This window comes from Colobus angolensis, unplaced genomic scaffold (genome assembly GCF_000951035.1).
Source record: "Colobus angolensis palliatus isolate OR3802 unplaced genomic scaffold, Cang.pa_1.0 Scaffold221, whole genome shotgun sequence".
Lineage (NCBI taxonomy): Eukaryota > Metazoa > Chordata > Mammalia > Primates > Cercopithecidae > Colobus > Colobus angolensis.
Window position 1 is genome coordinate 475,033 of NW_012115389.1, and position 14,978 is coordinate 490,010.

A 14,978-nucleotide genomic window follows, 5' to 3' on the forward strand; every position below is an offset into this window, starting at 1 on the left:
GGCCTGGATGATATCTTGGTGAGTTTTTAGTCTTCGAGTTGATGGTGGAATGGGTTAAGACTTTTGGAGTTGTTGGGATGAGGTGAATGTATTGCATATGAGAAACACATGAATTTAGGAGGCTAGAGGGTGGACTCTGTATGGGTTGAATAGTGTCCCTCTAAAATTCGTATGTTGGGCTGGGCGTGGTGGCTCACGCCTGCAATCCCAGCACTTTGGGAGGCTGAGGTAGGCGGATCACCTGAGGTCAGGAGTTCAAGACCAGCCTGGCCAACATGGTGAAACCCCATCTCTACTAAAAATATAAAAATGAACTGGGCATGGTGGTAGGTGCCTGTAATCCCAGCTACTTGGGAGGCTGAGACAGGAGAATCACTTGAACCTGGGAGGCAGAGGTTTCAGTGAGCCAAGATTGTGCCATTGCACTTTAGCCTGGGCAACAATAGTAAAACTCAATCTCAAAATAATAATAATAATAGTAATAATAATAATAAAATAAATAAATAAAATTCATATGTTGAAGTCTTAACCCCTAATACCTCAGAATGTGACCTTATTGGGAAACAGGGTTGTTGCAGATTTAACTAGTTAAGATGAGGGCGATAGGGCAGGTTTCTAATCCAACATGACTGATGCCCTCATAAATAGGGGAAGTTTGGACACAGAGACATGCATGCAGGGAGCACCCCACGTGAGTATTGGAGTTATGCTGCCACAAACCAAGGAACCACTTGAAGCCAGGAGAGAGGCTTGGAATAACTCCTTCCCTGGTGCCTTCACAGGGAACATGGCTCTGCAATAGTAAAGTATCACCAACTGGGTGACTTAGACAGCAAACATTTATTGGCTTTCAGTTCTAGAGAGAAGTCTGAGATGAGGGTGCCAGCAGGGCCATGCCTTAGGACCACAGTATTGAATGTTCTCTCTTTGATTTTTTTTTACTGGGTTAATTGTTATTGCTTTCTTTCTTTCTTTTTTTTTTTCAAATAGAAGAGATAAAAGTGTCTGAAGATGATGAAATGGAGAAGCTGTACAAATCGTTAGAGCAAGCTAGTCTATCTCCTCTTGGGGACCGACGGCCTTCGACTAAAAAGGAGTTGAGAAAATCCTTTGTTAAGCGGTGTAAAAATCCATCTATAAATGAGAAACTCCACAAAATCCGAACATTGAATAGCACATTAAAGGTAACAAAATTTCAAATTGTGGATGAACTCTATGAATGTGGGGGCAAGGAATGGCTGGTTCTGCAGAGATTCTTGCTAATCACAGCGTGTTTGTGTGGGTGCAGGGAAGGGCTGTAAAAGTAAATATAATCTTTATAGGGTAAGATGACCTTGACATTCTTAAAGCACTAGGACATTCACATGGTAGCCCCCAAGGCAGTTTTTCACAATAGGCCTTGATTTTTGCATTCACTCTGATATAAAATTTCAAATTTTAAGCTCCTAGACAACAAGGACCGTGCATAATTTTTTTTGTAACCCTTATACCTAGCACAGTACCTGGTTCAATAAATGTTGATGAGAGACAGAGATCATCAACTGGTGAGATTAAACAGTGGTATAAATAAGATCTCGAGTTTTCATCTGATTCATGCAAGGTGCCATTCTTCAGGACTACATCCAGAAGAAAATGTTTTGACTTCAGCTGCATCTAAGATGTAGTGATTGTCAGCTGTGGGCATTGCAGCCAAGGAGCACCGTGAGAGCCCGACAGTGGGAAGTACACACTCTGTGGTAATAGACCAGCAGATGTTTTCACAATGGGAATAAGGGACAGTGTACAGGAAGTACTGAAGCTATTTTCAGGGCCTCCCTGAGCTGAAATGGTTCTTCATAACAAAAGTGTCCTGCTTTCACATTTAGATTATAGCAGGAACACGTGGAGGCCAGGATACTTTGTCGAATAGTCCTGATTTAGCAGACGATTTATCTGAAAAGCTTTGATAAAATCTGTGAGTGAATTTTGTTTTGTCTATGGCCTTTGGCATTAAGAACTTGAGTCATTTTCCAGGAAGAAATGTCAGCAATTGAAAGGACAAGGCTACAAAGGCAGGCTGAGTGGCTCTTAGTCAGGCGTCCCAGTTAGTCAGGAGAACATCTGAACACCCTAAAAGGCTGCAAAAATGAGGCTGGAATGGAAAAAGAAAAGTGAATTTTAATTATACAAAGAGAATACAAATGCAGAGAAATTCACTCTTATTTAATATTAAACTTTTTATTGATAATAAAAGATATCACTGGCTGCCATTTCACAGTATGTACAAAGCTGATGAATATGTTTGATTATTCAATGTAATATGTCATCGTGTATTGAGATTTTACTGTCTTCTTCATCTGTGATAGCTGATATGAATGAGTAAAGTTTTCATTGAGCAAGTGTTTCCTGACTCTTACTATGTACTAGCCACTATTCAAGGTGACTGGGACCACTGAATGGACTCTACTGGGTGTAGAAACAGAGGAAAACAAATACATGACTGAAATGAAGTGCAAAAATACTACAGTTGAGATGTGCTCAGGGTGCTTTGGTGGCCTGAGGGGGAAAGTGACTTACTGGGGGCATTAGGAACACTGTCACAAAGTCCATGAGTCAGGAAGAAATGAATAGCAATAGGAGGACATTCAAGGAAGTGGAATGTCTATTAACAGATAATAAGCTGTCATCCATGTTGGGAGAAGGAGGAAGTAGAGGCCCAGGAGGGCATGTGCAGTTTGAGTCATTAGCAGAAGGAAAAAGGCTGTGGCCTCAGGCCTTCCATAGAGCAGCAGACTCAGGATTTTAGATCTTTACAGGCACCATGCCCTCACCTGGCCACTGCGGGGCCAACTTTGTGAAAAGAATTAGTGTTACCATTCACTATGGGTCTCTGTGACCTTATGCTCTCCATGCAGTATGACCATGTCGTTGGTGAATTCAGCAGCTTTTGCTTTTCTGTCAGTGTATCAGTTATCCAGTGCTAGGTAACAAATTTGCCCAAAGTTTAGCAACTTCCAACAATCAGCATTTATTATTTCAAAGTGTCTGTGGCCAGGAATCTGGGTGTGGCTTGGTGAAATGACTCTGCCCCCAGGTCTCTCACAAGGCTGTGATCAGGGTGTCAGGTGGGGCTGCATTCATTCCTCCATGGAGAGGGATCAGTTTCTAAACCCTTGCATGTAGTCATTGGCAGGATTCAGCTCCTTTCAGGTTGTTGGACTGAGGGTCTCAGTTGCTCTCTGGCTGTTGGCCAGAGGCTACCCTCAGTTCCTTGCCACATGGGCTTCTCCATAGGGCAGGTCACAACTTGGAAACTGGCTTCTTTCAGAGCAAGCAACACAGTGAGAGTGAGTGAGTGAGATGGGTTATAACCTAGTGGCAGTAATGACATCACATTACTTTTGCAGTATTCTATTCAGTAGAAGCAAGTCATTAGGTCATCTCGTCTTCAGGGAGGAGATTACACAAGGTCTTGAATACCAGGAAGCAGAGAAGATTAGGGGCCCGCTCAGGGCTGCCTGCTCCACCCAGCTGGGGAACTGTTCTCTCTGGACATTTGTGGGAAGCAGCTCTTTCCATAGATCCCTTAGGCTTCCCCAAAGTGTAGTGCTGGGGGCTAATAAAATACAACAGGACCTGTGTCATGCAGTCCTATTAACCTCAGGAGGTAAGAGGATATGCTGATGTGGAAATTGGTCTTGCTGAAGAAGCCAAACAAAAGCAAAGCACGTCAACCTATTCAAAGGAGAGAGAGAACTTGGTACATGTGTGCATGTTCATATTGGAAGGGTATAATAATTATTTCTAATTGTTTTTAAAATTCAAAGCAGTCAAGAGAGTGGTTGCCTTTGAGGAAGAGGAGAGGATGGGACTGAGAGGGGATGTGAATGGAGCTTCTGAGTGCTGGCTGTGGGTCCTTCTGTGACCTCGGTAGTAGTTGTATAGAAGTGTTTATTTTGTGATAATTCTGTAAGCACACTTCTTCTATTTGTGCACTTCTCTCTGAGTATTATATATTGCACAGAGAATATATCATACACAGAGGAAATGTTTATTTTTTAAAAGCTTCAAAGTAGGAGTGTGGACAAGCAAAGACAACAGAGTTTCAGGCAGAAACAAGGAAACTGTTTTAACAATAATGTTTATATTTGCCATAGGCGCATTCTGTAAATAAGAAAAATCCCTGCACTGGGATAGTGCTGGAATGAATGCACTTCAGGGAAATTCTAGGAAGTTGAGCAAACTTCCAAGTTGACCTTGAGCAAAAGTTGGTCATATTATGCTGTACACTAAATACAGATATTTAGGAATTTCTAACAGCTCACCGTTCACTGACCTTTGGCTAAGCCTGTTTTCATTTTAAAATAAATTATTAATGGAATGATTAATGGGTCCAACTGAAACTGTCTCTGAGTTACTCTGGCCTATGTCACAAGAGCGGTGAACCTCCTCTTCCCATAGCTGCTCTGGTAGAGCACATTTCCAATGCTTAGGTCTTAAGTCAAACTACGCACTGACTATTTGGAGTAAAAACTGAAAGTATAGCATTCTCTCTTTCATGATATTTTTAGAATCCCTGCCAAACCTTGCTTGTCTGCCAGAAAGCAGAGCGGATGTTGTGAAAGCAGTTCAAAGCCCTCCAAAAGCCTCCTGCGCCATCCAGGAGAAGCTGGGCTGCTGGACAAGGCCCAGCCCCAGGGTGCCTGGTGTAGGAAGGAGCTTGGAAGGTTCTGTTGTTTCATTAATTTCCTTCTTCTGTATTATTATCTACATTTTTTTTCTTTCATCCAGAAAAGAATGAACACAGAGCCAAATGGTAAAAAATTTGAACTGCTTAGAGCCAAAAGCCACATGAGAAGTGTCATCTTAATGCCCAAAATTGAAGAGACCCTTTTCTAAAAATTTTATTAGATATAAAAGAAGGGTTAATTCATGTTTGCTTTTTCAAAGTCAATTTCCCTGATTTTTATTAATCTTTGAAGATCTTATTTAGTTTTTTAATATAAAAAATTAGGATCTTCCTCTGAAGCAGATGTCTAAATTTCTTTAGAACAAAATAAAACTCTTTAAATAACTTTACATTAATAGCACTATGGTGATATCAGAGGAGGAAAGCTTTTTTTTTTTTTTGGAAAAGTTGTTTTGGAAGCATAGATATTGAAAACTCAGAGAGAAGAAATATGCTCTTTTGGCCCTGTCTAACTTTCTATAAATAATCTCTCTGCTTTCCTACTGCACCATTTTTTCTCCATTTTGGAAGGAAGGCTTTGTATTTTTATCCATCTATATGTCTATCTTCTGTCTGTCTCTATCTATCTATCTATCTATCTATCTATCTATCTATCTATCTATCATCTATCTATCTATCTATCTATCTATCTATCTATCATCTATCTATCTATCTATCTATCTATCTATCATCTATCTATCTATCTATCGGCCTATCTATCTATCTATCAGTATCTATCTATCCAGCTATTGATCTATGAATCTATCTATGTCTACTTTATTTGTTTAATGGAAAGGATTTCCTCAGACTCCAAATAGGATTCAGAATGCAAAAGAAAATAAAAAGCAAGTGGGTAATTCATTTATTCATTTATTTCTTATTTTATATATTCGTTTTTTCAACAAGTATTCAACGGATGTCTACATGTGTCAGTCATTCTTTCAGGCACTTGGGGCTATATAGCAGTGTGCATGTGAGACAAAAAGGCCTGCCTTCAGGAAGCTTATGTTTTAGTAGGAGAATAAACAAACATAATTGACTATTAAGTTTTATAATAAGTGATGATAAATTTGATAAAGAATAGAAAAGAGAGGGGATATAAAATATTGAGGAATCGATATTTAAATAGGAAAGACATGAAAGGCCTCCTTGAAAGACATAATTTGTATAAAATCTGAAAAAGGAAAGGGAATGAGACTTGAGGTTTTCTGAGGCCAAAAATGCAAACACCTTGGGGCGGGAGTGTGCCTAGGGCATTTAAGGAAGAGCAGGGAGGTCAGGGTAGCTGTAATGTAGTGGGGATGGAGCATGGGGAGAGCAGCAGTGTGCCAGGGACACAGGGATTCGAGCCGCTGAGGACCTCATTGCCATTGCAAACACCAGCTTCTACTTGGAGTAAGACAGTGACCCTCTGGAAGGTTCTGAACAGAGGGATGGCATGCTTTGTGTCATGTTTGAAGGCAGAATCATCAGGCTTTGCTGGTGGATTGGGTGTGATAGAAGGAGTCAAGAATGACTCCAGTGTTTGCCCTGAGCAACTGGAAAGACGGAGTTACCATTAAGTGCTTTGTGGAAGACTACATTAGAAACAGGGTTTGGTGTGTATTGGAAGTTAGTGGGTTGGGTGGGGATGAAGAGAATAAGAGGAACTTAGCTTTAGATATGTTATTTTTGAGATGCTTTTAGGGGTTGATGTGGAACTGCTAAAGAGGAAGTTTAGATAAATGATGGTGGAGTCCAGGGGGGAAGTAAGGAGAGATATAAATTTGGGACCCTCAGCACATAGGAGAGTGGGAGAGAGTACATGTGATTACCAAGAGCATGAACATAGAGCAGAGAAGAGCATACAAGCTGGTGCTCTAGAACACTCCAGTGAGAAGAGGTGGCATGACGAGGAGGAACCAGAAACCAAGGTGAGAGAAAGTAGCAATTGTGGGATAAGAAAAATCAGGAGAATGTGTCACAGGAGCACAATGACGAAAGTGTTCAAGACGGAGGAGTAGTCAATAGGTTTAGGTGCTGCTGATAAATAAGTTGAAGATGGATCACTGGTTTAACATTGATTTAATGGATTATGGATTTAACAACATGGAGGTCACTGATGGTCTTCACAAGAGCAGTTTTGGTAAACGGTGGGGGCCAAAGCCTGGTGAGACTGAATCTATGAAGAATGTGCTATTGGAGACAGGGAGAAAGTGGAGCATTAGCTGGACAGGGATTTGGGGGCAGAGAGGAATTTTAAGATGGAAGAAATAACAGTGAACAGGTATATCAGTGAAACTGCTGGAAGGGATCTGGGAAATTGGTGAGTCACAGGAGGGAAGAGAATTGCTGGGATGAATTTCTCAAGTAGGAGAGTGGGGGCCATTGTACCCAGGTGGAGGGACTGGGCTTTGCTAGGAGCACAGATGCTCCGTCTTTGTGAACAGGGCGGAAGGCAGCATAGATTTGCATCCATGTAGTTCATGGGCAATAGGAACTTGGGAGAAGTGCTCTTCTGATGGCTTCCGTTTCCTCAAAAAAGCGACAGCAAGGCCATCAGCTGTGAGTGAGGATGAGAGAGGCGGTTTGAGACGAGAAGAGGTTTTGAAATAGTTATTTGGGAGACTGCCAGAAAAGGGATGTGAAAGTGTGATGACCAGAGAGTAGTGAAAATCCACTTGCTGGCAGTGGTTGTGAATTTTAGCTTCACACATGCTTTTCTGGGGATAGTCAAAAAGGGTGGTTCAATCACATGCGTTAATTGAATGTCTACATGGCACTTGTCATTGTGTTAGGTGCAGGGAATACAGGGATGAAGGAAATGTTTCTTGTCATCTTCTTTAAGCTTTAGAAGAGGGGCCATGACTTATTCGTAAATACCTAAATGTACATTGGTAAGTTCTCAGAGGGTTTCACTGGAAGGCATGAGAACATAAAAACTTAAAAGCTTATCGGTCCAATTTTGGGCGTGCGGGGGAGGTTTCCTTTATAATGTGATGCCTCAAGTGAGTAAGATTTATGGGTTATGAAAAATTGGGTGGGCTGGGTGCAGCGGCTCACACCTGTAATCCCAGCACTTTGGGAGGTTGAGGCGGGTGTATCACTTGAGGTCAGGATTTTGAGACCAGCCTGGCCAACATGGCAAAACCCTGTCTCTACTAAAAATAGAAAAATTAGCCAGGTGTGGTGGCTTGTGCCTGTAATCCCAGCTACTCAGGAGGCTGAGGCAGGAGAATCGCTTGAACCTGGGAGGCAGAGGTTGCAGTGAGCTGAGATCAGGCCACTGCTCTCCAGCCTGGGCAACAGAGTGAGACTATCTCAAAAAAAAAACAAAAAACAAAAAACAAAAAGAAAAGAAAAGAAAAGAATTGGGTAAAGAAAAATTGGAAAGTGTTCTCTGTAAAAGAAACTCTAAAAATTAGAGTTTATCAGGTGAAGAAAGGCAAGGAAGATTCTCCATGTGGCACAAGGACACGGAGGTGTGAGCTAGTGTTGTGTGGGTGAGAAAATGTACGCCAGTACATTAGACTGGAAAGTCAGAAGGAAGCAGAGTATCAACAAATGGTGCCAGTGCAGGTGAGGAGCCTTTGGTGTAAGGGGATCCATGAGGGGGACTCGGCATCTCGATGCATCCCTGCTCTGCTAAGTGGAGGTGGAGTTGATGTGGGCACTGGAGGCAGTGGTCTTGCTCAGGAGGCTGTGTCAGCAGATCAAGTGTGATACACTGAACTGGATATCCACTCTTAGGACTACAGTCAGGGATAGAGAAAACAGGCATAGATTTGAGATACAATTGTCAGGGCTGAATATTTGTTTCTAATATGGAGGATGAACATCTTATTTTTACTCCATTCCTTGTCTATAGAAAACTCTAAGCTGAGCTAGACATTTCAGAAATATGTGTCATTGGTTACAGAGGAGGCAGAGTGGAATAGCACCAATAGGTTGTTTATTAATATTATTGGAATACATACTGTTTTGATGGAAGGTTAGTAGCCTCTTCTTTGACTAGAAAGATAACCTGTGTATTTAGTCTGTGTATATTAATTAAATTAATGGGATTTATTAAAATGAAGATAATTTAATAAAATCTTAAAAGATATATTTTATGTTGCCTTATGTCCTAGGTAAAGTGTTACGTTCCAGTTTTACTTAGTGAAAAAGCATAGTCAACGAAAATGCTAACACCTTCAGTGATAAGTTTTAGGAGGCATGAGTTCCACACCAAGGTAGAATTGTTACTGCGGTGTGGAATAATGGATTGATCAGGGAGAGGCACCATAGAAGACCTTTGCTATAAGTCTAGCTCTTCCACCAACTCTTGGGTAGGATACTTCACTTCTTTGTGGCTAGCATATGCAAACAAATGTCATATTTGTTAGGCATGATGCGGGAATTAGAATATGAACGTGCAAAAATGCTTTTGTAATTTTATGTGAATGTATATGTGTACTTGTAAAAGAGTTGATAAAGATGGTTTGTGTAAATTAAGACACTCTCAACATCCCCCCTTCCCCTTTTTTTCTACTCGCACAGTGTAAAGAACATGATCTGGCCATGATTAACCAGTTGCTGGATGACCCGAAGCTGACAGCCAGGAAATACAGAGAGTGGAAAGTCGTGAACACCCTGCTGATCCAGGACATCTATCAGCAGCAGCGGGCTTCGCCTTCTCCTGATGACACTGATGACACCCCCCAGGAACTCAAGAAATCACCTTCTTCTCCCTGTGTTGAAAATTCCATTTGAGACACAAAGTCAGGGTTTTATCCTCTTATATTTTATCACAAGCAACTCTTCAAGATATTGCAAAAGCTTACATTTTTCCTTAAAAGGAAAACTGAATCCCAGTCCTTCAAGCATCAGCTTCCCATCTAAAGATGCATCTTACATGAAGATAATCACCAAATACACCAGGGCTCCTCATTCCAGTCGTAACGCATCCATTGAGACTGGAATGATTGAGTTCAGTTGAAAGGCGTTTTTTGTGTTCCTACTGGAGCTCATGGTGATGCAGGACTCTAGGAGGGATGTGAGAAATGTCTCTTCTGTTCCTTGCTCTCCAGAGAATGCTATGGGCAAAAATCAAATTTTACCGGGAATAATTGTCCATGGAAACATTCTGTTTTTCAAAAGAAGAATGTACATATGCTACTTGGCTGGGAAGCTGTGTGGTCCAAATCACTTTCTGAGTGGAGGAATGTTTTCTATAGCAGTGACTGCAAGGACAAACGTGGTGTTGCAGAGCAAAAATTCCTCGCCTTTGGTATAGAGTGGTGGTGCCTTTTCCACGTGTTGAGAAATACTTAATAGACAGTGGCGTGTGGGAGAGCGGAAGGAGGAGGCATGTTCCATATTCCACTCACTCAAAGGACAGCTTAGTGTTTTCACACTTTGTGCAGGTTAGGGGATCTGATTAATGTTTCCTTTCCTTACAACAGCTAGAGAAAACATCTCATCACAATTGGAGACCTCTACTCCCTTCGAACTTTCCTACTCAACGGTAGGAGATAGTAATATGTCCAGCAAAGAATGTCTACTGCTCTTGTCCTTGGCTGTGATCCCTATACATAGTGTGAATTTATATCCAGATTTCCCAGGATCAATATTGACAAGATGACTTTGGCATCTGAATTGTTTTAATATCTTTACTCAAAAACAAAAAACAAAAAACAAAAACCCACGGAAACAACAAAAGAGTTAAACATGATGGTTTTATTTTTGTATGTTTATATGTCACTTGTGTGCTATGTGAATAGCTATCTATGTTTGTTATTTAAATATATTTATAGAAGTTCAAATTACTAGTGTTTTAAAAGATGATATACTATTATATATTGTGCTTAGTATATATTTGATGAGTCTAGACTTTTTGCTTGAGAAAAATAGAAATACTGTTGATTCACTGGTGTTACGATGTTGCACTATAATGTCTGAGGAATGCTCAGGAAATCTTGTGGGAAAAAATGGGGCATGCATTCATAATTTTTCTTTTTCTTCCCCACCCCAAACCCCATGAGCTCTTACATTTAGATTTCTATCTCCTGTCAGTCACTCTTTTAACCAGAAAAGGATTTTCATCTTAGATTATCCTTTCTATTAAATAATCTTTAAGCTTTGTGCCATTTATGCCTGCAAACCTTAGATCAAAGGCAACACAACTAATGTCATCTTTTCATTAAAGACTGATAGAAATTTGGAAATCATTGTGGTAAAGAGAGCTCATAGAGAAACAATATGAAAGTCTTCCCTTACTAATCACCATGAATATTTCTCATCATAGGAATAACCACAACCCACCAAGTACCCATGTTGGCCCTGCTTACCCCTAACAAATTGTTGACATAACCTATTTTGTTTTATAGCTTCAAAGTGTGGCTTGACATTCTAATGGAAGAAACCACTTGAATTATATCTGCAAACAAAATGGAAATAGTTGTTGAGTATTTCCCCAAGCTTTACTAAGAAGCCTTAATACTCTGTAAACAAACAAACAAACAAACAAACAAAAAACAACCTTAGCATTAAGAAATAAAAATAAAAAACAAGAAGCAAGTTATACTACTAGAAGCTTCTCTAAGATAAGAGGCCAGGCCAATCAGTTTGGCCCAGCAAACATGTGGGTACTTCTCCACCTAGGGAAGCTAGTGAAGATGAGTTTGACCTGTGGTGACCTGACGGAGAGAACATTCAGATCCTCAGATTGCACCCTGATGCCCTGGTTTGGGAGAGCAGTGCTTTAACCTTTTGGCCCTGGAAACTACTGATTCTTTCTGTGATTAGCAGATACTAGAAGGGAAATTATTTAGGATTGGCAATGTCAAGAGTATTGAAGGAACGGCAAATAACAATAGCAGAAATAACAGTGTGACACAAAGTACCTTTCCATCTATTTTTCTTTGGTTTGCAACACCAACCTGTAGACTTCCAGTTTTTCTTAAATTGAAGAGCTCCAGACACTTTTGAGCAGGGTTTGTGAATGCTTTCCTTTGGCTTTCCTTGAAGACATATTTCCCCAGCCTTTCAATGTAAATTCCTTTAGTACCATTCAAACTTAAAGGCAAAAAAGATCCCTGGGGTTACTTAGCCAAGGCTTAAAGTTATTTTTCAAAGATACGTCAAGAACGTTAGCCTAGAAGTTTTCGCTTTGCTAGTTAAAGATGACTGCAGAGCTTCCCAAAGTGAAAGTAAAACTGAACTTCACAATTTTGCACCTAGCTTTCTGGAGCCCCATTGCCTGCTCATTCGTGTTTTTCCCCCTGTAAAGTCTTTTGCTTTTGACCAGGTTGTACTACAAAGTAGGGCTGCTTCTGTGAGTTCTCAGCCTAGGCTGTGGACACTGAGACGTGGGTGGGGAGATAGACAGGAGTGAAAGGGAGAGTGGGTGACGCTTTCCATGACACTCAATGTAGGAAGATGGGCTTCTCTCTTGGCCTCATGCCACTTTTCTGGTCCAAAGAATATTAGGAAAACTGGATTACTTTCAGCATATTTCTTGAGACCAGGTCATCTCTGAAATGTATTTGGGGTAGTTTCATGGAGTCCAAGGGCCAACTCCTATACCCAGTTCTACAGTGTCTGTGAACTGTGGAATGAGAGAGAAAACCGTGGCTGCTCAGGAAGGAAGTGGAGAATCTCTCAGCACGTGTAGATCCAAATCTGTGGCACCTGCTAAAGATTAGGATTTGGAGAGGACTCCTCTTTGGGGTTGTGAAGAGGACCTTTTCCCTCTATTGTTAGTGTGTAGATCCAGAACGGAGCCTGATGGGATGCCCTCACTGGTTAATATATTGCAAATAGACATGCTTGGCCCTGCATTGGAAGGGCCTCTGTTGCTTTGAAGAATTCTTAGCTTTGCCACAAGAGCTCAAGTCTCAGAGTAGGATCAAAGGCCTAGAAAGACTGCTAAAGTATAGGATTACAAAGACTCCAGGAAGCTAAGAAAGAGATTGTGTCTGGAGTCAGATTTCAATGTGAAACCCATGCCTTATATTTACACAGCACTTTGTAGTTTGCAAATGGGTGTGTTTTCAGCCCCCTCCCACTGCCCCACGCTCTGTGTGAGATGATTGTGGATTATTACAGTGAAGTGCCTGGCCCAGAGCCCCAAGTGGTAAAGCGGGAACTTGAGTCTCAGGACTCCCAGCGGCTCTCTGCCCTTTCCCTTCTCTCCGCCCCCCACCTTGCTTCACCTGTTACCTTGTTAAGTTGCTGTTGGCACACAGCCTACTAGGAAACCAAGAAGTTTGACTTGGAGCGTGTGTTTCATTGCACTGGGTTCAGCATAGGGCCGGCCCTGGTGGCTGTTAGGCTACATTCTCCATTTGAAACCTAAGGCGCCCTCTCTGTGCTTGAGCACAGTCTCCTCCTAATGGCCCTGCCTCAACCTGCTGGTGGGCTGTCTGTGGATTGAGTTTTCACTTAATCATGCTGTGTTTCCTTTCCTTTCTGTACGTTAGACTACTTGGGAAGTGCTGTGAGATCCTTGGATGAAAACATGTATTTAAAAAAATGGAGAGTGTTTATTTTGTTTGCTTTTTGAGGCATGTGCTGTCAGATGTCAGAGACCCAAGTTAGTAATTAGAGGTTGGTCCTTTGACCTTCTTCTCTTAATTGCTTTTCATGTAATCATGATAATTTACTCAGGTAGCACTCCAGTCACAAACAATGTCACAGAAACAGATTCAAAGAAAAAATGTTTTTAAGTCTTGAAAAGAAGTGCTATTCAAATTTAAGCCATGTTTAAATTCGTAGGTACATTATCTCTTAGTAAGAAAGACTTTTTTTTTTAAACGGAGTCTCACTCTATTGCCCAGGCTGGAGTGCAGTGGCACAATCTCAGCTCACTGCAACCTCTGCCTCCCGGGTTCAAGTGATTCTCCTGCCTCAGCCTCCCGAGTAGCTGGGACTCTGCCCAGCTAATTTTTATATTTTTAGTGGAGACCGGGGTTTACCATGTTGCCCTGGCTGGTTTCAAACTCCTGACTTCAGGTGATCCGCCTGTCTCTGCCTCCCAAAGTGCTGGGATTACAGGCGTGAGCCACCACCCTCGGCCGAAAGACAGTATTTTGATAGAGCCATATACATGATTTAATGAGTAATGTTAAGTACAGAAAAGCTGCCGTATCCACATAAAGTTTTAGGGGGCATTTCTTCTTCAGTCTAACAAGAATGTGATATCCGATTGTGGTTTTCCTCTCTTCCAGTTTTTTTTTGTATACCTCACAGGAGAAATCGAGTCCTAGAACTGGGAGATGACTGCCCTGCCCAGGGTTTTGTAATACATAATTGAAAATAAAAGCCCCTAAAACTAAATGTTTGCAGCCTGTATGAAATGGACTGTGGAAGGGGGATAATTTCTCTCCTCACAGAAAGCCACTCGTCTCCTTGAATGAGACATTGGGCAGACATACGTTTCTCTGTGTCGTGGAGCAGGGAAACATTCCCTTGCCTATTCAGCACATCTCAGTTCTTTCCCACATGACCCCAGAACCACTTAGAAAACATTGAAATGGATTCTTCATTGAAAGAAGCTTTATATTTCTTTTGCTGTAAGGATACTTAACTGCTTTGTATTTGACTTTTTTTTTTTTTTACCTTTAGCTCAAAAGGGAAGTGTGCCCCATGGAAAGAGCAAATGCCGTAAAATAAAAACCAGGAGTTTTAATCGCCATATATTTTAATGTGCTTGCATGATGGGAATGTGACTTTTAGCACTGCATGGTGTTTGGGAGCAAGATATTAATGTGGAAATCTTAGCTTAAGTTTTTCTGTGCTCTCATCCTGTGTCAGCTACCTCTCTAAACTGAAAAAAGAGGCATGGCTCATTTCTCTCCTGCTTTATGTTTTTGAGGTTGACTTGTAAGATAAAAATAAAAATAAGAAAAACATATATATCTAGTAAAATGACATGAAAAAAAGTTGAAATATACTACTGATGTTCATTTTCTGACCTGCAGTGTTGCTTTCTCAAAGAAATAAACATGTGGCTGGGAAGTGTTTAATGGCTGCGTTTTGATCGTCTACAAAGGCTACAGTGCCCTCTGGTGGCAGTCATCAAAATCACTTCTAGACTCTAGACTTGTTTTTATTTTTAAATAACAGATCTAATTATATTGGAAATCTATTTAAACAATAACCGATGTGATCTTTTCCAGTGGTTCTCAAGTTATAGGTTTATTAATACAATGATATTTAGATTTTTCAAAAATTGCCATTGGACTACATTTGACTCGCATATTATATTGCTTATTATTATTTGTAGGCACCCACATTTTGTTCAAAAAAT

The 14,978-nt window shown here is 40.9% G+C and overlaps 1 protein-coding gene across 2 annotated transcripts in view; it reads left to right on the forward strand.

Annotated features, from left to right (window-relative positions):
- IPCEF1 (interaction protein for cytohesin exchange factors 1) overlaps positions 1 to 11,214 on the forward strand; it is a 206,556-nt gene extending 195,342 nt beyond the window's left edge. Inside the window, exons 11-12 of one of the 2 annotated variants that reach the window (XM_011943742.1) lie at positions 991 to 1,184; positions 9,227 to 9,592. In XM_011943742.1, the coding sequence (XP_011799132.1) occupies positions 991 to 1,184; positions 9,227 to 9,439 (407 nt within the window). In that variant the 3' untranslated portion in view covers positions 9,440 to 9,592. Of the gene's footprint in view, positions 1 to 990; positions 1,185 to 9,226 lie in introns of both variants that reach the window. The other variant, XM_011943741.1, reaches the window with a different exon arrangement.
- Positions 11,215 to 14,978: the final 3,764 nt, after the last annotated feature.